Here is a 27,094-nt window from a genome sequence, read left to right on the forward strand (position 1 = left end):
CCAACTCACAGGGTAACAACCTGCGACGTAAAGGGAGGCCACCTCCCCGAGCTGGCGGGTCAGGCCCGACGCTCGAGCAGTTGTTGAACGAGCCTTGTCCGAGGCACGGCTCTAGGGAGAAGCCAGCTACTCATCTATGGAAAGATTGCGCAATCATGAAGGCCTTTAAGAATTCTAATGCCTTTAATGGCAATAATGGCTCGGGCGGCGGCTCAGGCGCCGGCGGCTTTCATGGCCCGGGCGGCGGCTCAAATTCCAATCCTCAGAATGTTCAAGGGAGCTTTAATCAGCAGTCCGGCCAGGGTCATCAACAGCAACAGGGGGGATACCAGACCAATCCAAAGCAGCTTAACGGTGGACAGTATCACGTGTTTACCACCAGTCTGTGTAAGCGAGATCAGAAGCTTCATAAGAGGGTTGTGAATGCTGTTGAGCCGGCGGTTCCACGCTATTTAAGATGGTCTGAGCAGCCTATTGTGTGGAGTAGGGAGGATCACCCTCCCTGGGTTGACAATCCGGGTCACTTGGCCCTGGTGGTGGCTCCTCAGGTGGGAGGATATAAGTTCACTAAGGTGCTCATGGATGGAGGCAGCAGCATCAACATCCTCTATTATGAGACCTTCCGTCGTATGGGGTTGATTGATAAGAACCTCAGCCAGTCCAATATTGTTTTCCATGGCGTGGTGCCTGGTAAGTCGGCTTATCCAGTTGGTAAGATCGAATTGGAAGTGACCTTTGGAGATGAGTACAACTACAGGGTGGAAAATTGACCTTTGAGGTGGTCAAGATAAGAAGTCCGTATCATGCCATATTTGGGCGGCCGGCTTACGCCAAGTTCATGGCACGGCCGTGTTACATATACCTACAGCTCAAGATGCCAGGTCACAATGGGACCATTACGGTTCATGGTAGCCGAAAGGTAGCCTTGGAATGTAAGGCAGGCGACGCGGCTTATGCAGATTCTGTTTGTGCAACAGAGGAGCTAAAGTTCTACAAGGATAATGTTGACCCAACAGATATGACATCTCTGAAAAAGCCGACCATGGAGCATGAGCCGGCAATGAAATTTAAGTCAGTTGATGAGACCAAGCTTGTTGATTTCGTTCCAGGTGACTCATCTCAGCAGTTTAGCATCAGTGCCAATTTGGATCCAAAATAGGAAGGCGCGCTCATCGAGTTCATCCGTGAGAACAGGGACATCTTTGCATGGAAACCTTCTGACATGCCAGGTGTACCTAGAGAACTCGCTGAGCACACTCTCAATATTGATCCGAAATTTAAGCCGGTCAGGCAATTCCTTCGACAGTTTAATGAAGAAAGGCGGAAGGCCATTGGTGAGGAGGTGGCCCGGCTCTTGGCGGCCGGGTTTATTGTCGAAGTCTTTCATCCAGAATGGTTAGCTAACCCGGTGCTCGTGCTCAAGAAGAATGGCACCTGGCGGATGTGCGTGGACTACACGGACTTAAACAAGGCTTGTCCGGCTGATCCTTTTGCCCTTCCCCGTATTGATCAAATCATTGATGCTACGGCGGGTTGCGAGCGCTTGAGTTTCTTGGATGCTTATTCTGGATACCATCATATTAAAATGGCAGTTAAGGACCAGGAGAAGACGGCGTTCATCACTCCCTTTGGAGCCTTCTGTTATGTGTCTATTGCTTTTGGACTCAAGAGTGCACAGGCGACTTACCAGCGTTGTGTGCAGAATTGTCTTCATAACCAGATTGGGCGCAATGTTCACGCCTATGTGGATGATATCGTGGTTAAGTCCAGGGAGAAGGAGACCCTGGTAGATGACCTTAGAGAGACCTTTGATAATCTCCGGGTTTACAAGATGATGCTTAACCCGGCCAAGTGTGTTTTTGGTATTCCTGCAGGCAAGCTCTTGGGTTTCCTGGTTTCTAACAGAGGTATTGAAGCTAACCCGGAAAAAATCAAGGCAACCACCTCTCTGGCTAAGCCGGCGTGTATAAACGACATCCAGCGCCTGGCGGGTCGTATCGCTGCTTTAAGCCGGTTTATAAGCCGTTTGGGTGAGAAGGCCATGTCGTTGTACCATTTGATGAAGAAAACTGATGACTTTATCCGGAATGATGTTGCTAATGCTGCTTTTGAGTATTTGAAGAGACAGCTGGCCGAGCCCCCAGTCCTCGCTGCTCCGGTTGACAAGGAGCCCTTATTACTATATGTAGCTGCCAACACACGAGCCGTCAGTGTGGCTGTGGTGGTAGAGCGCAAGGAAGAGGGTAAGGAATATCCGGTTCAGCGACCGGTTTATTACGTCAGTGAAGTGCTTATCGAGTCCAAACAGCGGTATCCACATTGGCAAAAGCTTGTTTATGGTGTGTTCATGGCAAGCCGGAAGCTTAAGCACTATTTTCAGGGTCACCCCATTACGGTGGTTAGTTCTGCTCCCCTTGGAGATATCATCCAGAACAGAGAAGCCACAGGGAGAGTGGCTAAGTGGGCTATAGAGCTTGGGCCTCATGGTCTGAAATATGTACCACGCACTACTGTTAAATCTCAAGCTTTGGTGGATTTCATCAACGATTGGACAGAGCTACAGGTGCCTGAAGAAAAGCCAGATAATACATATTGGACTATTCACTTTGATGGGTCTAGGCAATTGGAAGGCTCGGGGGATGGAGTTGTATTGGCTTCCCCTAAAGGTGACAAGTTTCATTATGTGCTATGGTTGATGTTTCCTTGTACTAACAATGCGGCTGAGTGCGAGGCCTTGCTCCATGGTCTTCGGATGGCTAAGGAGATGAGCTTAAGCCGGGTAAGGTGCTTCGGCGACTCAGATCTAGTGGCTCAACAAGTATCAGGCAAGTGGGACTTCAAGGACCCTCTCATGGCGGCTTATCGCCGTGAAGTTGATGCCATTGCTGGACACTTTCAGGGTTACCAAGTAGAGCACATCGATCGCAGGAAGAACGAGGCGGCTGATGCATTAAGCCGGCTGGTCTCTCAGCGAAAGCCGGTGCCGCCTAATACTTTCTTGGACATCCTGCATAACCCTTCGGTCAAGTTACCCACAGAAGGAGACTTGGCTGTCCCTGACCCGGAGGCACAGTTGGTGGCGGCTCTCCACATCACCCCAGACTGGACAGTACCATATTTGGCATACATGACCCGGGGAGATTTGCCTGAGGATGAAACTTTGGCCAGACAAATAACCCGGCGGTCTAAGTCAATGGTTGTTATCAATGGTGAGCTGCATCGCCGCAGTGTTACGGGAGCGTTCCAGCGTTGTGTCTCCCCTGAGGAAGGTCAAGAAATCTTGCGTGAGATTCACGAAGGGGATTGTGGCCATCATGCCGGCTCAAAATCCCTTGTGGCCAAGGCTTTTGGTCATGTTTTTTATTGGCTGACGGCTCATGCTGATGCGGAGGACTTGGTCAGTAAATGTGATGGTTGCCAGAGGTTCTCGCGACGGGCTCATGTGCCGGCTCAGGAGTTGAGGATGATACCAATCACTTGGCCATTTGCGGTTTGGGGGCTTGATATGGTTGGGCCTTTTAAAAGGTCCAAGGATAAGAAGACTCACCTCTTGGTGGCAGTTGACAAATTCACAAAGTGGGTTGAAGCGGAGCTAGTTAGCAAGTGTGACGCAGCCACGGCGGTTCAGTTCATGAAAAGGGTGATATTTTGCTTTGGCTTTCCACACAGCATTATAACTGACAATGGTACCAATCTGTCTAAAGGCGCCATGGAGGAGTTTTGTCAACGAGAGCATATTCGACTTGATGTTTCATCAGTGGCTCATCCTCAATCCAATGGTCAAGCTGAGAGAGCTAATCAGGAGATCTTGAAGGGCATTAAACCCCGGCTTTTGGTCCCTTTACAACGGATGCCGGGTTGTTGGGTGGAGGAGCTACCCTCCGTGTTATGGAGCATCAATACTACTCCTAACAGGTCTACGGGTTACACGCCTTTCTTCATGGTTTATGGAGCGGAAGCAGTCCTCCCCAGTGACATCCGTCATGACTCGCCTCGAGTGGCGGCTTATGTTGAAGCAGATAATGAACAGGCGCGCCAAGATTCTCTTGACTTGTTGGACGAACAGCGTGATGTGGCAGCAGCTCACTCAGCGACTTACCAACAAGACCTGCGTCGTTATCACAGTCGCCAGGTTAAGTCCCGGGTCTTCCAGGAAGGTGATCTGGTGCTCCGGCTCATCCAAGATCAAACATATGCACACAAGCTATCCCCGCCTTGGGAAGGGCCCTTTGTGGTCAGCAAGAACTTGCACAACGGGTCATACTACCTTATTGACGTTCGGGAGCATAAAGATTCACGTAAGTCGGAGGAAGAGACCCGTCGGCCGTGGAACATAGCTCAGCTTCGGCCTTATTACACTTGAGCCACCGGCTCTCATAATGTACATATTTCTATAGCCATATATATATTATGTTAAATAATAAAGCAGGACCTCTGTCCTTTTCTCCTCCAAAGGTAAAAGTGTTATTTCCATTACACCATCACATGGTCACTTGGAGGTGGATTCGGCTTATGATCGTATTCGAATCTAGCCGTACGCAGTATGATCACCTGGGGGCTTCCTGTTCAAACATAGGTCGTATTCGAACCAAAGAGAACATAGCTGTCGATACCCACTTGATTGGCAAAGTGCCGAGCTCATTGGGGAGTTTTCTTTGATCATATTTGAATCATAGCTCAACCCCCTTTTGGGAACCGACGTGGATCGTATTCGAATCAGCGTCGTTAAACAATTCTTAAGGTCATTTGGGGGCTTCCTGTTCAAACATGGGTCGTATTCGAACCAAAGAGAACATAGCTATCGGTACCCTCTTGATTGGCATCGCCAAAGCCACTGGGGGCTATATGATCGCATTCGAATCTTAGCTTAACCCCTTTGGGATGGTTCTCTGGTCGTATTCGAACCGAAAGCCCTTAAGTTTTTGATTTTCTGACTTACAACAAGTTCTGTTGGTCACATCAGCAGTGTGCAAGGGCGGCTTTTCCTTTTGCCGACTTAATTTTGATTCACAATGCTGATAACATATAGTAAGTATTCTTGACGCTGGTAAACCGGAGTTGAGGTCTTCATCTCATCATTCGGGTTACATAAGCCGGAACTCTACTTGAAGGCCCGTAAGTATGCCATTATGGTTACATCAAAGAGGTAATGGAGGGCCAGTCTTTGAGGATTGTTAATTCCAATTCTGGGTTATGTATGTAAGGTTTATGGTTCTCAGTGCGGTAAGCCGCCTCGAGACTTGTGACTTGTTTTTCTATGCAGGATGGTTAAGACAGCTCTTCGAGCTTAAGGACAATAAATGATCAATTATGACCCGGAGGAATATAAGGAAGCAACTTTAACGGAGCTAAGCATTCAACATGTGCACGATGGCACGACAAGGTTAACATGTTTGTCCTACTCTATTACAAGACTCCCCGAGTCCAAAAGGTGAGGCATTGCTCTAAGGTGCAACCATAAGCCGTCTAAGGATCAAGGTGCTTGTGGAGTTGAAGCTTCCGGCTCATCCCTCTCCGCTCCTCCGGCTGTTCCCATGACCTGGAAGGTGGACGATTTCCAGTCAATGCCGCTCAAAGCTTCAAATTGAGCCTCCTCGTCAATTAACCCGGCCGGGTCAATTTCTGGGGCGAGGGTGTGCTTACGAGTCGGCGGGACCAAGCTGATGGCTTCATAACGCGGAGTGGGGATCCTCTGATTCTCTGCGTCGTAGCCCGGCTGGTACTTGGTAAGGTCGGTGTCATTCCCAATTAGGGTGGCCACCGGGCGCACGATCTTCACACAGGCAGCAAAGTCCTTTTGGTCGAAGGGGGTGCCATCTTCCTTCAGGCTGGGGTATCCAAGTGCGATGTCAGCCGGGTCTAGCTCTGGAAGGAAAGCCTTGGCCCGGCTCAGAGCAGCTATGGCTCCGGCTCTTGCAGAGGCCCGTCGCAGCTCTTGGAAACGCTGAGGAAGAACGGCAAGCCGGTGAAGTACGTCCGCCAGGTGAGTCGGAACCTCATTGGACAGGGCCATAACGGCCAAGGCGCGCTGTGACCCGGTGTAGAGTTGCTCCACCAGAGTGTACACGGCCTTCAGCTTGGTCAGCACATTTTGATTGAGGTTGGCGCTTCTGGGACCTGTTTAACAAAGTAAGATAAGCCGCTAGCAATGATGGGAGTTATGAGACATAAAGACTGTAAACTTGCTCAAAGCCTGCAGAATGACTTACCGAAGATTGCGGCGACCATCTGTGACACATGACGTTTTAAGCCGGAGAGTTCGGCAGCTTTCACCGTCAGAGCCGCCTCCGCCTGTTCGGCCCGGCTGACCAGAGCAGCCTTCTCTTCGGCCCAAGTCTTCCTTTCAGTTTCAAACTTCTTTTTCAGCTTCTCTTGAGCAGCAACACTGTATTCAAATTTAGCGTTGGCCTTCCGGGTCTCAGTTTCCTGAGTCTTCAGGCGGTTCTTCAGCTCAGAGATATCAGCCTCAAATTTTTTGCATGCAGCCTGTACAATTTCCGGGTTATAGTATGAATAATTATTATACAACTTTAAAGTCCCAAGCACTTTCCAAGCAAAGACACTTGGCACTTGGGGGCTAATGTATGCTGAAAGGTTCTATCTACGAATTGCCGGTTCATGAAAGTAAGCCGGAAGTTAAGTCTACAACATATTCTATTATAAGTAGTAGACTTGGGGGCTAGTATGGTAAAGATGAATATGCAGTAAGCAAGAGAGTGGTACCTCAGACTTCTGCTGTATCTGCTTCACCATGTCAATTTCCAGGTCCCGGCTGCGGTGCACCTGATTGACATAGCCGGAGATGATATCTCCAATGCTCAAGTTAGCGTAGTTGGTGATGTCCAGCTTGGCCCTGTGGCGCTCTAGCAATTCTTCCTTGGCAGAGCACTTTGCCAGCGCAGTGGGTCTCCCCGGCTCGACAAACTCCGTCCGGGTGATTACCACGTCCGGGTCATCAGCCGGCTGAGCCGGGCTGGAGATCTCCAGGTTAGCAGAAGTCTCTATGATTGGCTCGTCGGTTGGAGCGGTGGCTTCAGGAGCAGAGGCAGCTGGCGGCTCTTGAGCAGAGGCCTCCGGTTCAGTCAGGACCGGCTCTTCGACCGGTTTGTTCTTCTTCGCCCTCTTGCTGAGCTTTGCCTGGGCACTGAAAGGACAAAAGATTAGTACAAAAGCATGAGTAAAGATAAGCACAACAAGAGATGATCATCATTACCCGGGTGCGGTCTTGAAAGCCGGCAGGTTCGATTGCATAGAGTCACCAGAGGAAGGTGAGGTTTCCTGATAATTTGAATCAGAAGAATTGAGCGGTTGACGTATAACGCCCGCCAAAGGATGAAAAGGATATAAGTTGGAGATAACCTCGGTCTGGCGCTTCCTTGACGCTTCAGGTAAGCCGGAGGAGAGGTCTGCATCCTTGTTGGTCCGGGTGTGCCGCCGGCTCTCATGAATCTGTTGCTTCAAAAGAAATTGAGGATCTTGATAAGCTAAAGGATGTGAAAATCTTACTTTCCGGGTTACTCTTCGGACTTTCGGCCTTGGCAAGGGCTCCGAGTCGGAGGAAAGTGTCGTTACCTCTTCAGTCACTGGGTTACTTGCTCTGGTGTCATCCTGCTGATGATCAGTATCGATAAGGTGGATAGGAATAAAACAAGAAACAAAACAAGAGCCTACAGATTCAGGGGTTACCTCTGACTCGGAGCTGTCACTTAGCTGAAGCAGCTCTGAGGCAGTAGGCCTGCTTCCCTTCTTGCGGGGAGCGGCTCTCCTGGCGGCTTTCTTAGCCTTCCTGGCTTTTTTGGCCGCTTCATGGTCATATTTGACCTTCCAGAACTTGTCATTAGCCTGAAACATACAGCAAAGATTTCTTAAGGTTCAGATGGAAACTATTAAAAAGAAAACCAAGGTGTTCAGGTCAGTGGCTTACCGCCGGAGCCGGGTTAGCTTGGCAGAAGGGGTTCAGGCCGGTTCTCCCACAGTCGGCTAAGCTCTCATTCAGGAGAGACTTGGTCATGTCGTCCACAACGTCCTCAGGAAGATCGTTGGGGCTGTGCCGCAGAGGGTCATCCTTCCGGCCCGTGTAAGCACACATTAAGCCGGGGCGGCGGCTCAAGGGGATCACCCGCCAAGAGATCCAAACCCGGACCAGATCAATGCCGTTGAGGCCATTTCCCAGGAGAGCCTTGATCTTATTGATGGTGGGGATCAGAGGTTGATGCTCAGCTTGAGAGAGTTTGTCTGGCAGAGGGTGATTTGGCTCCAGACGCAGGGCACGAAAGCCGGGCAGAGGGCTCTCGTCAGCCGGAGAAGTGTCCTGGCAATAAAACCACGTCTGGTTCCAGTCCTTTGGATGGCTTGGCGGCTCAGCATAAGGAAAGAGGCAGTCTCTCCGGCGTTGAATGGAGATTCCACCAAGTTCCAGGCTTGGCCCGTTGGCGCACTCATTCTGGCGGTTCAGATAAAATAGCTCTCTAAAGAGCAGCAGGCTGGGCTCTTCTCCAAGATAGACTTCGCATAATACTTGGAAGTTGCATATATTTGACACGGAATTGGGTCCTATGTCTTGCGGCCGCAGGTCAAAGAAGTTCAGAACCTCTCTAAAGAATTTTGAGCCGGGCGGTGCGAAGCCCCGGCTCATGTGGTCAGCAAATATCACCACCTCACCATCTCTTGGTTGAGGTCTTTCCTCCGACGGGTCAGGGGCACGATAAGACATGATTTCCTTCTTGGGCAAGTAACCCGTCTTTACGAAATCAGCTAAAGTGTCGTCGGTGACATTGGATCTCATCCAGTTGCACGTGATGGGTGCCTTGGGAGCTTTGGGAGGCATTGTGAAAGATGAAGCCTATGACAAAAGGAAAATATTCGGTTCAATTATAAGCCGGCAGACGTCTACAGCTTAATACTCCAATGGCGGCTTATGAGAGGGGCCTAATGACATATGGTTAAGTGCATCAGGTTATCTAAGCCGCTGAAGGTGTCGTGAGTAATTCAAATTGTCTACAGCTTTATCATAAATTAGCCAGAAATTTCACAGCGCGTGGCTTCTTTTAAGCCGGAAATGTGAGCCGCCGTAACTAAACAGATGTAATTTTTGACTAAGTATGGCGAAAACAAGTTTCACAGATTGCAGTAATTATTTTGGATCAAAACGGTCGGCTAAAGAGAAAATTTTCTAGACCTAGAACTGACGCAGAAGAAGTTCATGGATTCAGAGTGGGATCTTATTTCAAACAAAGGGGATCTACTAGTGGAAAAATGGAGGTGCAACAACTACCGCAGGAGCTCTGTACTACTCTTGGATCAAACATGACTACAGTGGAAGAACTACAGAGGATTCGAGAAGAACAGCGAAAAACAGAGGAAGAACAGTGGAACCCTAATGCGGATCTACGGTGGAGAGGTGCAGGGACTTACAGGTGCGGAGTTACGGCGGGGGTTCGTCGCGTTTCTCTGGTCACGTCAGGTTGATGCAGCGGCCTGAGTTGGTGAAGACGAGGAAACCCGCGGCGGCGGCGGCGGAGCTCGGGCGGCAGCACAGTGGCGAGAGGAGGAAGAAGATGGAGGCGACGAGTGACTGGAGGCTCATGGGCCGGGCTATTTATAAGGTGAGGCTCATAAGTGGGCGCGAGAAACGAGGAGGCCACGACTTGATTATCTCACCACAGAAACGCCTCGATTTTCAGGATGGCCTTTAAAGATAAGATCCATTGAGGATATGGTGGGATAAAGAATGGACTTAATGGAAGATGACGTCATGGCGGGTTACCAGGAATCCAGAAGATGACGTCACGGCGGGTTATAACCTTCGCACGACCATAAGCCGGAAGAATCTTTTCTCTCAAAAGAATTGAAGATTGACATGAACCGGCTCAAATCAATCTGGGGCCTAATGTTGAGGATATAACCCTCAGAGTCACCCGCCAGGAGGGGCCGGGTTACTCGTAATGGTCATCTCATGAAGCCCGGTACCGAGCTTGAAGACGGCGGGTCAATGATGGGCCTAAGACCCGGAGATGGCTTAAGGCCCGTAGTGATAAACCGCCGTATGGCAAGACTTGTAGTGTAAGGCAAGAATAGTTGAGAGTCCGAGCCGGACACTCTTATGAGCCGGCCGGGACTCTGAGAGCCGCTGGGCGTCAACCTCTCTATATAAAGGGACGACCCGGCGGCGGTTTAGGGACAAGTAAGATCTCGTCGAGAGCCAGGCATAGCAATCAAGCTCCCTGGTCATCGAAACCATAATCAATACCACCTCAACTGGACGTAGGCTTTTACCTTCACCATAAGGGGCCGAACCAGTATAACCCCCGTGTTCCTTGTCCCACTTAACCCCTTTAAGCTTCCTAGCTGCGATGGCTCCACGACTAAGTCCCAGCTCGACGACATCTGCCGTGACAATTCCACGACACTGACCATGAGCCAAAAAGGACCAGAAGATATGATGGCAACCATGTAAACATAGCAAGTTTCGTTAACAGGTTTCAGACTTAGCAGAAAACAGAGCATGGCAGAAATAGTAATATGAAGGCATTTTTGTGAGCTTCATGCACTCATCACAAAGCAATGCATGACAAAACAAGCATACCTACAGTAAGATGGCATGTTTATGAAGCTATCCATGGCAAGAGCAAGTTCATAGCATGTATGGATCAACTACAACAAGCTTGGCAAAATTGAATATCATGTTAACAATCTGCCAGAAATATTTTATGGCAAAAAGTAGAGCAAGATTGAGTCATGCTATGGCACTGCATAATTGCAAACAATGGCATGAATGGATCAATTACAATAATATCTACATAACATACTTACTGAATATCACCAAAATAAGCATTGATCTCTCTGTAAACACATGGATACATAGCAACAAAATAACAGCAGTCACAGACTTGGTGAAATTACTAAGTCCCTGAAATCAAAAACATTACGGAGCCTAGTTTGCATGCTTGTGCTAGTCACCATAGAGATCAAAAAAATACGTGGCATAAACCTCTGTAAAGATGGCATGGCATACATCAAAACACATGTAGAGCTCATGCCCATAAGATGCACACATTAAATGCAACAAAAATAACAAATCCTCAATTTCTGATAAGTAACAGCAGATAACAGCAACTAGCACTCTTGCACCAGAGATTTGGGCATCAAGATGGGCTCAAATGAACATGGTGCAATGGAACAAAATGAAGAGCATCACGAGGCGAACATTCCGATATATAACACGCGCGTAACGGAGCTATATACAGAGAGTTATGATGCGATGAATAGGGGCAAGTAGTGTAAATATTTCGGGACTTGGAAGAATTTGGGGGGGGGGGAGAAGTCAACCTTAGGGCGATTGGATCTGGCCGGATCCGAGCTCGAGCTCGCCGGAGCTCGGCCGGAGGGAGAGGGAGGAGGAGGAGCCGGGCGGCGACCGGAGCAGGAGGCGACGGGGCGCGGCGCTGGCGGCGGCGGGGTCCGGCGACCCGCGGGCGGCGGCGGCCACGTGCGGCGGCGGCGGGGTCGGCGACGGCGAGGCGGCGGCGGGGTCTGGCGACCCGCGGGAGGAGGCGCGCGGGGAGGCGCGCCGGCGGCGCGGCGGGAGGCGGCGCCATGGGCCGCGGGGGCCGGACGCGGGCTCCCCGGGCCGCGGCGTACGGGCCGCGGCGGGCTGCCACGTGTCGCGCAGCGATTGGCGCGGGCGCGGCGGCGGGAGCGTCCGGCGGCGGCGGACGTGTCCGGTGGCGGCGGGGAGATTTTTTTAGGGTTCGAACTACGAATGTTTCGGAGGGGGGATGCATATATATAGGCATAGGGATCTAGGAGACTCCAAATGGAGTGCGGTTTTCGCCCACACGATCGTGATCGAACGACCTAAAGCATGGAAGAGACTTAGAGGGGTTTTGGGCTGTTTAGAGAGGGATTTTGCTGCAACACACAAAAAGACTTTGCGGTTGCCCGATTAACCGTTGGAGTACCAAACGACCTCCAAATGGAACGAAACTTGACCGGTGGTCTACCGGTGGTATACCAAGGCTACTTGACAAGCCTCGGTCCATTCCGAGAACGTTTAACACCCGCTCACGAAAAGTAACAAGAGGGGTGCGCCGGAGGAGGTGGGAGTGCCGGATTGCAAAACGGACAACGTGGAAAATGCTCGGATGCATGAGACGAACACGTATGCAAATGCAATGCACATGATGACATGATATGAGATGCATGACATGAACAAAATGCAAAAACGGAAAACAAAACCCGACCACGAAGGGAATATCATAACACATAGCCGGAAATGGCAAGAGTTGGAGTTACAAATATGGAAAGTTACATCCGAGGTGTTACATGTATGCTCAAACTTGCCAGGGTTATATTACTCATATCATGCATATGTTGTATTGCAATGCTTAGTTTTTACATCATATACACGATATTGAATGCCATCTCCTTAGTTGACACATCATATATGCGATTGTCCTCTGCTCACTTCATTAGTATATAAATCATATATTTGAATTATATCATGCCATGATGTTTACATAGACAGCATGTATCTGAGTTATGGCATGCCAACCCATTTTCTAAAGACATAATATAGTTATATCATCTCATCATGTTCACATAGTCATCATATTTTGAATTATGTCATTCTATCCGTGAATTATATCATGCCATCATGCTTCCATCGACGGCATGTTTGTGATTTATGGCATGCCAACCACTTTAATAGACACATCGTATAGTTATATCATGTCATCCTGTTTACATAGTCATCATATTTTGAAGTATGTCATTCTATCCTGTTTAGTTAGCCATCATACATGTGAAATTGTGTCATGCTATCCTATTTAATTAGCCATCATATATGTGAAATTATGTCATGCTATTCTGTTTGGTTAGACAACATAAATGTGAATTATTTCATGCCCTGTTTTCTTCCCTACTATCCATTGCATCTGTCTATCTTACAATGTCTATACATTCAATTACTTTTCTTGTTTATCAGCCATTTCAATTGGAGGGGGTGATGGCAGTATCTGTGGGAGTAAAAACACGGTCTTCAGAAAAGATCATGCTACCTGCCGATGGAGATAGAACCACGGTTGTACTTGCCCAAGAACCAGCCCCACCACACATAACCCAGACTCACGCAGATTGTACCCCTACCCAGTTGGACAGAGAACCAACTACACCCCTTCTAACCCCAACCCCAGCAGATAGTAACCCAGTTCCCGTTAACACAGCACCGTCTCCACCACAGAGCACCCAAACACGAGCAGTTAGTAAGGCAACTGCAGTGCCCAAAGCACGAGGACCACCACTCCAAACCCCAAGTCAACGCTTAAAGTAGAAGAAGAATTGTTTTCAGGTCAGGTTCCGTAGCTATGGTTCATACTACTTTGCTCTTGCATCACTGTATTTACTCATACCAACTAATTTCAAATTTGAAGAATGCAATTGAAACTCCAATGGCGCAACAGGTATGTTTTAAACCTGTTTTTTAACGTGTTTGGTATTGTAACTTGCTCTATGTTGATTTCAGTTTCAATCTATTTATATATATATAATAATATAAAAGCTACTAGAAAAAAGAAAAATATGCTAGAAATTCTCAGAAAAATTAGAAATATCTAGCCATTAATTAAATTAAGAGATCAATCACAGCCCACCAATCTCTAAATAATCTATAATTACCCACCTTTGCCATGGTTTAGTTTTTATCCCGTACCAGAAAAGGAAGAAGAAGAAAAAAAGGGTTATGGACTCCCCCATGTTCTCACGTGGTTGCAGAATCCGTCGTCTATAGAAAAGAGGGTCACACAAGAAGACTTGGAAGGGTTGAAATTGCAGGGCCGTTTCATGGTTGACCGCAGCGGATTAGATGTATTTAGGGCAGAAGGACTTGGGCAACTTGCAAGGGTTAAAATTGCAGGGCCGTTCCATGGTTGACCGCAGCGGATTAGATGGATTTAGGGCAGAAGGACTTGGGCGACTTGCAAAGGTTAAAATTGCAGGGTGTGTTCCATGGTGGACAACAGCGGATCAGATGAACTTAGGGCAGAAGGACGTGGGCGACTTGCAAGGGTTAAAATTGCAGGGTCGTTCCATGGTGGACAACAGCGGATCACATGAATTTAGTGCAGAAGGACATGGGCTTGGGGCTGCAGGATCGTTCCATGGCAGGCAGCGGCGGATCAGATTAATAAACTTAGGGCAGAAGGATCTTGGGCACGCTGAGGTGCAAGTGACGGAAGCATGCATGTTCCATGATGTGCCGCGGCAGATAAGACTAATCTCAGGCATGCTAAGGTGGAAGTGGCAGCAACATGCGAGGCAACGAACAGACGGTGCCGTAGGAGGAGCGTGCAGGCACAAGCTACAGAACATCCAAAAGTAGCACATGGCTAGATGGGTATGTTTAGGAGTTGAGGTAATGACTGATGGACCTTCCTCAATCACTTGAATCAGGTACGTACAGGTAGATGTATGTACTAAAGTTTAATTGTTCCTTTCAGGAGAGTAAAGAAACTGCCATGTTCGCTTGAATCCACATCAGGTCTCCGACGATGGATAATTCCTTTCCCTGTTGACACATGATGCTCTGATCTAGCAACCCTATTTTGGTGATCCAAAGAAACTGCTCAATGGAGGGCTGTTCATCTAGATATGAGGTGTCTGATGCGGGCTGCTTCTTTTGGTTGTTGACACATGATGCTCCGATCTAGCAACCCTATTTTGGCGACCTGAAGAAACTGCTCGGTGGATGGTTGTTCGTCTGGATTCATATTTGGTCTCCGAAGCTGACTTCTTCCTTTGGATATTGACGGGTGATGATCCAATCTAGCAGGTGGCAGCCCAGTGTGTCCGATCAAAATAAAACTGCTGGATGGAGGGCCAAGGGTGATCTAGATGAATTAGGTAACATGTACTGCAGGTTGCCCGTGTGCCCTCACGCACACGGATGGGAGAGAGCTGACTATGTGTTGGTCCAAGCAAATTCGAGTTTCTGTATCTCTACTCCTAAGGGAGCAGTTGGTAGTCTCGCTTCCAGGTTTTTTTTAGTCCCACCTCCCACGGTTTATTTTGGTACCTCCTCCCACCTCTGACTAAGACATCACAAACCGAAAAAACCTCCTCCTGAGGCCCCAACCCGCACCCATCCACGTACCAAAAAAATAGACCTACGAAGGTTAACCAACGAAAAAAGACCTACCAAGATTAACCAGCGAAAAAAAACCTAATGGAGGAGTTGGTAGTCCGGTACGGTTTATTTTCAACACTTTCCTAATGACAAAAGATCACGGATCTAACTTTCCTAGCTTAGCCAAATCAACGTATCTCTTTCATAAATGCAATTTGCTTTAGGAAACAAATAATAGATTCTTTCCTACCTTAGCCAAATCAACGGATCTCTTCCATTAATGCAATTTGCTTTAGAAAACAAATAATAGATTCTTTCCTACCTTAACCAAATCAGTGAATTTCTCTCATTAATGCAATTTGCTTTAGGAAATAAATAATAGATTTTCAGCAAACAAATAATGGATTTAATACGGTTTATTTTCAACACTTTCCTAATGACAAAAGATCACGGATCTAACTTTCCTAGCTTAGCCAAATCAACGAATCTCTTTCATAAATGCAATTTGCTTTAGGAAACAAATGATAGATTCTTTCCTACCTTAGCCAAATCAACGGATCTCTTCCATTAATGCAATTTGCTTTAGGAAACAAATAATAGATTCTTTCCTACCTTAACCAAATCAGTGAATTTCTCTCATTAATGCAATTTGCTTTAGGAAATAAATAATAAATTTTGAGGAAACAAATAATGGATTTAAAGAAACTCATAGGTAAACGATCTCTACTACTTATTAAAGAAGAAAACATGTACATCGCTAAGTGTACCCAGCCTAACGTACACATAACAACATAGCTCAATTATAACCACACGATCAGAATCACTTAATTTAATCTAATCCAGAGCCAAAAACGCGCTTAGCAATTTACCTGGGCGGACGAAAATTCTGCCGTACCAAACGTTCCGCGCGCCCCGCGTCGACTCTGGTACATCGTTTCCTAATCCAAGGAAAGGAAAACACAATCCGATATCGAAAGATCCCTGAATGCAGGTGAGCGACGCGGTCAACACGGGGAGGCGGCGGCATCTCGAGGGAACGGTGATGGCCAAGTTGTGGGCTCCGACGGGGCTGCTGTGGATCTGGCGGATGGCAGCAGGATCGGGTCGACGACGGACGGCTCCGGCGAGAGTCGGAGGGACGACGGCGGCGGCTGAGCTCCTCCATGGCCTGCTGCGGTTCCAGGGAGAACAGAAGGAAGGGAGGGGAGGAAGGGCACGGCCAGCAGGCTCTCACCTCTCTTACCTCCATGCCGCCGTCGACACAACCCCCGAGCCTAGACCACGACCCATGCGACTGGACCCCGCTGATGCCGGCGGCGGTGCCGGGTTCCATGATCTATTCGACTTCATGTGTCGAATCATCAAGTCCGCACCAGCACTCCGCCGGGCCCCTCAGTGGGATCGGCGTCCGTATCAGCTCCTGCCTCTGCAAGTCAAGGGGTAGGCTGCTCGATCGCATCTCCAAGAGTCCCTCGCCGCCACAACACCTGCAGTCGCGGACGGCCGTACCTGTCGACGGGAGCGGCTGAGCAGGGGACATCCCGCCGATCCGATGGTGGAAGGGCAAGATAATGGGCAAGTCTACCTCGGGTTGAATCTGGACACCAGCGAGCTCCTTGCAGTAAACCAGGTGCTGGACTTTTGTGTTTTGTTTATCAGGTTTGCACTGTGTGAATCACGCCGGTCTGGCTCTCACCCCTCTTTGACCTCCATGCCGCAGTTGGGCGCTCCTCCGAAACAAGATTATCGCGTCCAGGTATACAGTCCGCCACAAAACTCTCCCGTGCAGTGGGCGTACAGAAGGTACCTTCCTCTCCTGATTTTGTATATGGCACTGTAGTACTATGTGGTTAACTGAAAACGAAGAGTAAGCAAATTAGTTCCTGTCAAAACAACTGTAGCCGGCATCGCCACCATCGCTTATGGAGCTCCACACCATTCCCCAATTGTACGAGAGCATGTTCAATCTTCGCCATTCTATACTATGTGCAAATGGTCAACTCTTTTCCAAACAAGAAGATATGAGGATTAGGCATATATGCCCCATAAGGTAGCTATATTTATGTGTTGTAGTGTGGATTATGGTCACGCTCTGTCTTGGACTGCAGATAGCTAGGTTAACAAAAATGGATACTCTGCATATTTTCTGAATTTTTAGTAAGGTCTACATGAATAAGGTTAGCAGTAGTTCTGACTTGGGGCACTGGTTAATTCTTCACATGCAGGAACGTGGAGAGATGGTGGGCTCCAAGCCCATGGTGATTTTATTGTGCTTGCAGCTTGAGATGTACTTGGTCCAAATGACAATCATCATTTTGAAGGGTTAGTAGATGATGCTCAATGCCATAAACCTGCACCGATCGTCACTCATGTCATCTCATAGAAGTCTATTGAATTTTAATTAACTTTTGTTGTATGCTATCCATGATGTAAGTGGAGATAGGAAGTTCCAAAAAAATCCTGCACAATGGGGATGTGCACCAATGATTTGACAGGATAAGATGTTTGTGAAGTATGAAAAATTATGACCTAAGCAAAACTTTTATTTACATATATTCATACATACTTTGAATTTTAGAAACATGTATTGCACGTATATAGTTAGATCTTAATTTTGTTTATTATTCAAAATGCTTGTACCCACTAGATTTCATTTTTTTTTACCTTGAAGGAGTATTATATTACTATTATTTGGAATCCACCTTGATCCTCCACTTCTATTTTTCCTAGGCAACTTCGCATGGAATTAGGATCACTTAATAAGGTTCTGGTTTCTTTTTCAAATTCACTTGCTTTATGCATGAACCTATTATAGATTTGTTGGTGTTGATTTGCAGTAAGAGCAAATGTAATATTGTTCTCATCAATTTCTTTCATAGCATGTGTAATGCGTTATAACATCAGTTTCATTGGATTGGAAAAGGTGATAAACATGCAACCATTCTTACTCGATGATATGAATACTTCAGGAGCAATGGTGGCATTTGTTTGCACATTAGTATTCCATTATGTAGTAAAGGATATGGTCCGGTAGTCATTCTTTATAGTTATAGTTATTGTCAAATGGTGGAATATTGCTGCCTAGCAGCTCTGGTTCATGTGTGTGTGAAAAACAATGTAAAATCATTTTTGTTGCTGTAGAATCTCATGAGTCGTATGAAAAAGAAGGCTAGGATATTTATATTTTTTAATTGTTCAGCTGCTTGTGTTACAGATCTGGGCATACCTTTTGTTTGAGATAAATTTGGGCATAAATTGTCACAAATAAATGGGTGGCGTTGGGTCAAGGTTCAGGAACCCAGGGGCATCATGCTTCTTTTGAGCCACATGGGGAGAATTACATCCATGTATTAGAAAAACTAGGTGCCCGCTTAAACAGAAAAAATACAACTCTTGCTGACCGGGAGCTTCATGGTAGTGGCTAGAATTTAATCAGAGATCCATGTACAGGTTGATTGTTATGAAACCATGTGATGGAATCTTGATGTTGACAATGTCCAGAAATCTGATTCGTCAGAGACAAAATCCAACCTTAATTCCCCCATTCAGATCAGGAAATATTGGGGTTAACAGTTTGCGATGTAAGATGGGTTGAGATCTGCTATACGTTAACTTTCTTTTGTTCAAATATTTTCTTTTGTTTTGAAACCTTAATGTTTTCTGTTGTGGGGTGACAATGTCTGGGTTTATGCTAACAAGCAAGAAAAAAGTTACATGCAATGAGTTCCCAATCTTGAAATATTGAAATATTGAAGCATATCTTGGAACTACGGAGTTCCCAATCTTCATGGTAGATGATGGGACACTGGATGCTGAAGTTGCTTATTGTCTCGCGTAGAACAATAGCATGTCCTTATTTTTTGCTATGTTTTGCCCATGTTGATTACGATGGCATTGTTTTGAACATTCTATCTGTGTTGATAACCCAAAAAGAAGATTCGGCGTGACATGGAGATAAAGTGTTGCGTGCGGCAGGAAAGAGACAAACATATTCAGAAATCCAAACCACCAGGATGACAGTTGCGAGATGGCGATTGGATGGTGCTGACACATCTTGCTAGCGAGGAGGCTATTTGCCGAAATTGGACTTTGGATTGTTATAAAATTTCAGTTTAGACCAATTCTTGTTAAACATAACATGTTATTGTGACAACTATTATGAAAACAATTGATTTAGATAATCAAAATGATGAAGAAATTCCTAAACTTACGTGCGTTGCACGTGCACCCTTTCCAATTTGAAGGGCTGCTTATCGGTTTTAAATCTTGAAGTTTGCACGGTCACTAATATGACCATGCTATTTTAGAGTGATAACCTTCATTTCAGGCGGTAATGAAACTTGAAATGCCAGTTGACTAACAGTAATAAACACCAAGAATACTGGTTGATGTTAATGGGAATTATGATTAGCGATGATTCATTTTATGCTCTAGTGGAACGGGTCAAGCCGGTTAGCGCGGTGAGTATTGTCCGTTACTTATTTTCATACTAACTACATATATTGTTTGTGCAGGATGGATATGAGTTGAGAAAGCAGTTTTTATTATACTTGCTAAAACATCGTGGGAATGAAGCTAAAGACAACTTTTCGTATATTGTGAAAGAATTTCTTAAGCGTATAACCTAGATATTAATAATTTTATAATAGATGTTTAGTTGGAACTCCATTAAGTTTGTTACATGGACATGCCGTTAATTTTTCTTTTTGGCAATTTACATTGCAAAAATGTACTTTAATTATTAAATAATTGTGTCTGTGTTATATTGTCCGTACGTGTGAAATTTAACATGCATTATCTTTATATAACTCTTGCAAACTATTTCAAGAGCCCGTGGCAACGCACGGGCATTGTACTAGTTTCTAATAGAGTCACAATCACGAATTCCAAAATAAGATGAGCTTAGGCTCGTACTTCATGTTGTAGCATAACCGAAAATGCAAAAATTGCATTCATTCGCTTCTTCAGGGCTGCAACACTTGTTTGCATCTACATGGATGCACCAATCACGAGACATTAGACTGGCTCCTCTGGAGCGTGCAGACATTTTCCGTTGATGTTAATCTAAGGGCATAGAAAAAGTGACTGAAAGTTAAATAAAGTTCAGGCACCTGATATATAGGTGCTCCCTTTTTTTTACGCGTTGAGCAATGTTTTAGAGATATGGGTAGTCGGCAACAGAGCTGCGTGTCCCTACCCATATGTCTTTGTTTTTTCCTTTTTCCTTTTTCCATTGCGTTTCCTACAAGCTGGGCATCTTATGCGCAACGGAAAGAAAAAGAACAGGCTAGGCATCCTTTTGGCAATCCCCATCCGCAGCTGATTTTAACAGGCCCGGCGTGAGGCTAGATCCTGGGAACAGGATTGCGTGGGTAAAGCAAAGCACACACTGTACAGCGCCAAAGTAAGAGAAAGAAAAGAGGGCATCGTGGTGGTGCTAAGCAGCTGATCATTGCTCCATCTCCTTCCTTTAAATCATTGCTTCTTACCCTCTCTTGATGCAGCCAGGTCAGGTCGTCCCTCGCAGCAACAAAACATTTTCCGGACGCGGCGCAACCGGAATCGCCTTCATTGCTGGTAATAAAATCACACTCAAAGTCGTAGTGATATTTTACGTTATTGCTTACCCTAGTTGATGGTTTTTTCTAATGCTTGATGTGATCCTGCTTCATCTTTCCCCCCTTCTTGTTCAGTTTCCATAAGATCGGCCCCCTCTGTTCTGCCTCGTTCCAAACAAATTAAGGAGCCGGCATATATAAGCCTCGATTAATTATCAAATCTCTGACTTTACATAGAGAACGCTCTATTGGCATTTCAGGTAAATCACTGACTCGTCTTTGTTGTTGGAATTAGTAGAATCTTCAAGCAATTAATGTTTAATTAGTTCACCAGACTTTCTTGCACTAGTCTCTACCATGCATGTTGGCCTCTGTCTCTCCTCTCACGTTTCCAAGCTATCTATTAGCTCTTGACTGAATCAGACATCTTAAAATGTGTTAGCAACTCATGTCGAGATCTCCTATTACAGCTAGATCAATGGAGGGGCGGGATTGCGACTCAGCATCGGAGAGCTTCTCTAAGCACGTCAGTGGGCAAATGTTCCGAGTCAATGCCCTCCTTGTGGTGAACGCCATCCTGATGGGAGTCATGGTTGGCACAGGTGCATACGGCCATCGCTATCGCCACCATCCATTAACCCGCTACATCTTCTTGGGTGCCACTGCATTGTTCATTCCCATAATCTCCTATGTCCTATCTGCCATTGGTAATCAGAATGGCATTATCCTTTTTGCCGCTGGAGAAATCATAATAGGCCAGTGCGATCCAAGTAGACACATGAACCTAGTCTTATTATGGACTGGCCTTGTTCAAATGGTTGGTATCAGCACCACTTTGATAGTGGTCAGTGATCCTAGAGAAGGGCGAAACATTGGCCCATCTGGGGTACTACTTGTGCAGGCAATGTGGACTTCCTACCTTATGATCTATAACATAGGATTGAATTATGATGTATCATCCTACAATAATACTCGTAGCTACCTCAAGTGGTCTCTGGTATATGCATTTTCTCTAGAAGGATTGAAGGTTATCCCACCATTTGCTCTCACCTTTGCCAAGTTACTTTTCAAGTGTTTTGCATGGTACAAGGCCAGAAAATCATTAGCAATTGGATGCAATCCTCGTCTTATTGTTGGATACATGGAGGAGCTACAAGACACCGACATGACAAACAGTTACTGGGATATACCTCCCCCACTAATAGTAATGGGCGAAGACACATTATCTGTGGATAAGCAGCCTCATGGTTATAGCTTTGCCTGATGCCCAACATAGGTGGCTTAGTGACCATTGACAAAGTTTGGCAGCTGGATGACATGCATGATCTCAAGTTGACATCACGGCTCAAAGATGTATGCCTCTCCTTCGCACTGTCCAAGCTTTTAAGGTGTCGGTTCACCAGGTACACAAATGATGAGATTGGCTTCACCAAAGCTTCTAACTTTTTACGGCATATGTTACTCGGGGACAGTTATGATGACAGGCTACTTCGACTGGTTGAGCATGAGCTTTCTTTTCTTCATGATATTTATTATTCATCTCTCGCAATCTCATATTCAAAGATCTGGATGCCCCTACTGAGCATATTAATTTCACTCTCAGGCATCGGTTACTGCTTAGTTTTAAGCATTCTCATAGTATATGTTCAAATTGATTATCTGAATGACACGTCAGATGGACAATTACCGCTGATACAATGCAACTATCAGTGCCGTCGATTCATTAATGAAGTGCAAGGCAAAATACCAGCAGTACACCGTCAGTTTTTTGGAAGTGCAATATTTGACCTTGTACCGGTGGTTGTACTTATTGCACTGGTTGTGCTTGCTGAGATAAGAGAGGTTGCTTCTTACATTTGCTCTAACTGGACAAAAGTGACCTTAATCTGCCACTACATAAACCATGCTTCTTGGCAGAAATCTCATATGATGAAGAAATGTATTAGACGTGTGTTGCAATGTAGATGCAAGATACTCAAGCATTTTGAGGACAAAATGAACCAATGTTCAATACTGGTGCTCCACCAAACGAAGACTCCAATGAGACTTCTTCATCTTCTTAAACCTGGTCAGAAGGTCAAGGTGCCAAGAGAGGTGAAGGCTGCTATCATGAATGCACTGAGAAGCTATGAGGGAAGCCGAGACAATAACCGCATTCCATGTTTGATCACGAGGCCACAATTCAAGACCGGCGACAACCTCCTTTGGGTGGTTGATGGCACAAAAGGTATTGCCAATACCATTCTTGTGTGCCACATCGCCACAAGCATTCTTGAACTCAGGTCGGCTGGCTCATGTCAACCTCTCACTGACCATAAGACCGCTGCCATTCACATGTCCCGATACTGCGCCTAGTTGGTGGCCAACTCTCCTGAGCTACTTCCAGACGACGACGAGTGGTGCAAGAGCTTGTACAAGACCGTCAAGAAGAAGGCCGAGCACATCCTTTTGCCGGAGTGTCAACAGCTAAAGTGGAGTATCAGCAGTTGGTGGAGCTGATGAGCGCTTCACAGAATCATGAGGTGCTCAAGGATGGTGCCAAGCTCGGACAACAGTTGGCGGAGCTGAACCAAGGAGAGACCAACAAGGGAGACGCGCGCGTGTCACACGGCATCTCTCGGCTCATCCACCGGTTGATTCGTAGGAAATTCGACTGTGGCATGATCAGCTCACTGCTCACGGATGGATGCGGCAGCGCACCGCTCCTCCAGACGGCTCGACTGATTGATACCCGCCCGTTGTTCTTTATAACTTTTGTCCTTTACGATCAAGCAATGTAGTAGTATCAATCAGCAGTATCGGCACGCCACCGCATGGGACATGTGGTTAGCAAAATCGAAATTCATATAGCAGTATTGTCACGCCTTCTTGAGGAAGATGGGCCATCCTGATTGAGAGGAGGGCTGGAGACTTGCAGTTGGCACGCGCGTCTTGTCCAGAATAGTGGAGGAAGATATATAATTGGGGTAGGCGTGTTGCTCGTAGATACCGATAGACCGATAAACTAGCAGCCGTCCCGTCATCAACCTTGCAAGTTAGAAACCAGCCCCGTCTCCAAATTAATGGACGTCACGGCATGGGCATGGGCCTCCTTCCTGGCCGTCGTCCTCGTCGTCCTAACCATTCTCCGCCGTGGCCGTGGCTCGCAGCCGCAGGGGAACAGGCTTCCACCAGGACCGAAGCCGTGGCCCGTGATCGGCAACCTCAATCTCATCGGCGCGCTGCCGCACCGCTCCATCCACGAGCTGTCCAAGCAGTACGGCCCGTTGATGCAGCTCCGGTTCGGGTCCTTCCCCGTCGTGGTGGGCTCCTCGGCCGAGATGGCCAGGTTCTTCCTCAAGACCCACGACACGGTGTTCGCCGACCGGCCAAGGACCGCCGCCGGCAAGCACACCACCTACAACTACTCCGACGTCCTGTGGGCGCCCTACAACGCCCACTTCCGCCGCGCGCGCAGGCTCTTCGCCACCGAGCTGTTCAGCGCGGCGCGGCTCGAGTCCTACAAGCACATCCGCCACGAGGAGGTGAGCGCGCTGCTGCGCGACCTGGCCGCGGCCGCTCACGGGGCATCTGGCCGTGCCGTGCCGCTCAGGGGACACCTCTTTGCGGCGACCAACGGCATCATCTCGCGGGTGGTGCTGGGCAAGAAGTACGCGGAGAAGGAGGCAGGAGGCTCGGCAGCCATGGCGCTGGAGGATTTGTCGGGCTTAATTGAGGAGTTTTTCCTTCTCAACGGCGTGATCAACGTCGGCGATTTCATTCCGTGGTTCGACTGGCTGGACCTGCAAGGGTACGTCCGGAGGATGAAGAAGTACAGCAAGAAGATGGACCGCTTTCTCGAGCATGTCCTGGAGGAACACGAGGAGCGCCGGCGTGTCAAGGGGGAGCAGTTCGTGGCGAGGGACATGGTGGACGTGCTGCTGCAGCTCGCCGACAATCCTAACCGGCTTGACCGAGACACCGTCAAGGCTCTCACTCAGGTGCGCACTCCTAGCTTGATTCTTCCTTATTTCCAGCCAGGTTACATATACACGATCGTCGATCAGGATTCAGGTATGCATGCAGGAACTTATCGTCGGGGGTTCAGATACCTCCAGTGTAACCATGGAGTGGGCGATGTCGGAGGTTCTCAGGAACCCTGAGGTCTTGGGCAAGGCCACCAAGGAGCTCGACCGTGTGGTCGGCCGTGACAGGATGGTCATGGAGAAGGACATCCCAGACCTCCCTTACATAGAGGCCATCGTGAAGGAGGCGATGCGCATGCACCCGGTGTCGCCCATGTTGGCGCCCCACCTCGCACGCGAGGACGCGTCCGTCGACGGCCACGACATCCCCGCCGGCACGCTCGTCCTCGTCAACGTGTGGGCCATCGGCCGTGACCCGACCTATTGGGACGCGCCGGAGGAGTTCCGACCAGAGAGGTTTATGGGGAGCAAGATCGACGTGAAGGGGCAGGACATGGAGCTGCTACCGTTCGGGGCCGGCCGCCGGATGTGCCCCGGGTATAGCCTGGGACTGAAGGTGGTGCAGTTGATCGTCGCCAATCTTCTGCATGGCTTCACGTGGGGGCTCCCTGACGGCACAACGATGGAGCAACTCAACATGGAGGAGATATATGGGCTCACCACTGCGCGCAAGTTCCCGTTAGAGGCAGTGGTGGAGCCTAAGCTCCAAGAACACGTCTTCTCGTAGCGCCGCCGCCGCAAAAATGCTAGACTCACGCATCATTACGGAGGTTCTAGTCATTGTGGTATACGACTTCTAGTCCAAGTCAGTTTTGTACCCCTACCCTAAGTCGGTTTGTACCCTCTTATATACTCTTGTATGCCGCATCAAATCATCAATAAGCAACAGTTTTATTCAGATTTCATGGTATCAGATACCGGTCCCAGGGTTTAGGGTATGGCTCCGCCAACGCCACCGCCGCCGCCCGGCTACTTCGAGCGCCGGGCCGCACTCATCGCCAAGTCTGCCAACGCCACGGCCGCTTCTCTCTCGGCCCTCACCATAGCTCCACAAAACTACCCTGCACCGATCCTCGCCGCACCAATATCTCTTGCTGACACAATCTCCGACGTCAGCCCCTACATCCCCATAGTTCTTGATCTCGCCGTCCACAACTACTATCATTGGAGACATCTCTTCGATCTCCACCTCGGCCGCTGCAACCTGCGCTCGCATGTCGCCGCCAACTGTCTTCCCCGCCCCGACGATCCGCAATGGTTGAAAGACGATCTCGCGATCGTCCAGTGGTTCTACACCCGCATCACCACCGAGATCTTCAACATGCTCGATCACGACGGCGCCACCGCTGCCAACATCTGGCACTCCCTCCGTCAGCTCTTCCAAAGCAACACCGACGCTCGGAAAAACGCTCTCCACACCGAGCTTCGCAATATGGTGCAAGGAGACGCCCCGGTGAACCTGTTCTGCCAGCGCGTTAAGACCATTGGTGATGAGCTCCGCGAACTCGGCGATACAGTTAGCGACTCACAGCTAATCAATATCGTCGTCGTCGGTCTCAGCGAAGACTTTGACAAGCAAGCCTCGTTCATACCGATGATACGGCCCCCTCCTACCTTCGCTGAAGTTCGTTCCTTGCTACAACTCGCGGCGAAAACACAAGCTCGCAAGGACTCTCGCCCCAAGGTCTTTCATGCTGCGGCTCGTCCTCCTCTGTCGTCTACACCAGCGCCGCCTTCCAGGCCGGCTCCTGCCGCCGGGCCGTCCGCATCGTCATCTGTTGAACCGTCCCCAGGCTGGCGTCCTAGTTTACATAGGGAGCAGCCAAAACGCATATACATAATACGAAGGAAACAACCACCTGGTGAACAGATTGACCAGATCGGCACCTTATTCAGAAAATTAAGTTAACTTTATTTTTTTTTTATGTACACAAATCCTATCAAGAATATATGTTTACTCAATAAGCTACATGAAAACATATTTACTCGATAAGCTACATGAAAATAGAGAAAGGGCTATTGATATTGTAAATTATATACGGAAATACTTTGTCTACAAGATTAGTTCTGTTAAATTTGCACCTGTTCATGAGAGCTAAAACTGTGTCCTTGCCTCATGTACGCAGCTAAGGGCTGGCACATGATAGGTAGAGTATCCTTCTATTTACTTCTTTCCCTATCTTTTGCAGCACCACTTAAAATCTTTGGATTGTATATCTTTAACTGTTTGATTCATCTTCATAATACTAAATCAATATCATTAGAATCATTATAACCCTCTGTTCTTAAATATAAGTGTTTTTAGAGATTCCACTACAAACTACATACGGATGTAGCATCATATGTAAATTTTTGCGAGATTCATATCATATGTATTTGGTGTTATATATGTTCATATATTTTTAATATAAATTTGGTCAAACATTACAAAGTTTGACTTAAGACAAACC

The 27,094-nt window shown here is 47.6% G+C and overlaps 1 protein-coding gene and 1 long non-coding RNA gene across 3 annotated transcripts; both read left to right on the forward strand.

Annotated features, from left to right (window-relative positions):
• The first annotated feature begins 20,416 nt into the window (after positions 1 to 20,416).
• On the forward strand, positions 20,417 to 22,279 carry LOC109769265 (uncharacterized). Its single transcript, XR_012187091.1, has 4 exons — positions 20,417 to 20,525; positions 20,626 to 20,698; positions 20,815 to 20,939; positions 21,150 to 22,279. It is a non-coding gene; the product is annotated as an uncharacterized lncRNA (long non-coding RNA).
• Positions 22,280 to 23,493: 1,214 nt separating this feature from the next.
• Positions 23,494 to 25,542, forward strand: LOC109769264 (dimethylnonatriene synthase). Of its 2 annotated transcripts, none has more exons than XM_020328012.4 (2): positions 23,494 to 24,659; positions 24,733 to 25,542. In XM_020328012.4, the coding sequence occupies exons 1-2, from the start codon at positions 23,742 to 23,744 to the stop codon at positions 25,369 to 25,371; spliced, it is 1,557 nt and encodes a 518-aa protein (XP_020183601.1). In that variant the 5' UTR covers positions 23,494 to 23,741; the 3' UTR covers positions 25,372 to 25,542. The 2 variants fall into 2 exon arrangements, with proteins under 2 accessions (XP_020183601.1, XP_020183602.1); XM_020328013.4 differs by having other exon boundaries at positions 23,503 to 24,659; positions 24,745 to 25,542.
• Positions 25,543 to 27,094: the final 1,552 nt, after the last annotated feature.

Source organism: Aegilops tauschii, chromosome 6 (assembly GCF_002575655.3).
Source record: "Aegilops tauschii subsp. strangulata cultivar AL8/78 chromosome 6, Aet v6.0, whole genome shotgun sequence".
Lineage (NCBI taxonomy): Eukaryota > Viridiplantae > Streptophyta > Magnoliopsida > Poales > Poaceae > Aegilops > Aegilops tauschii.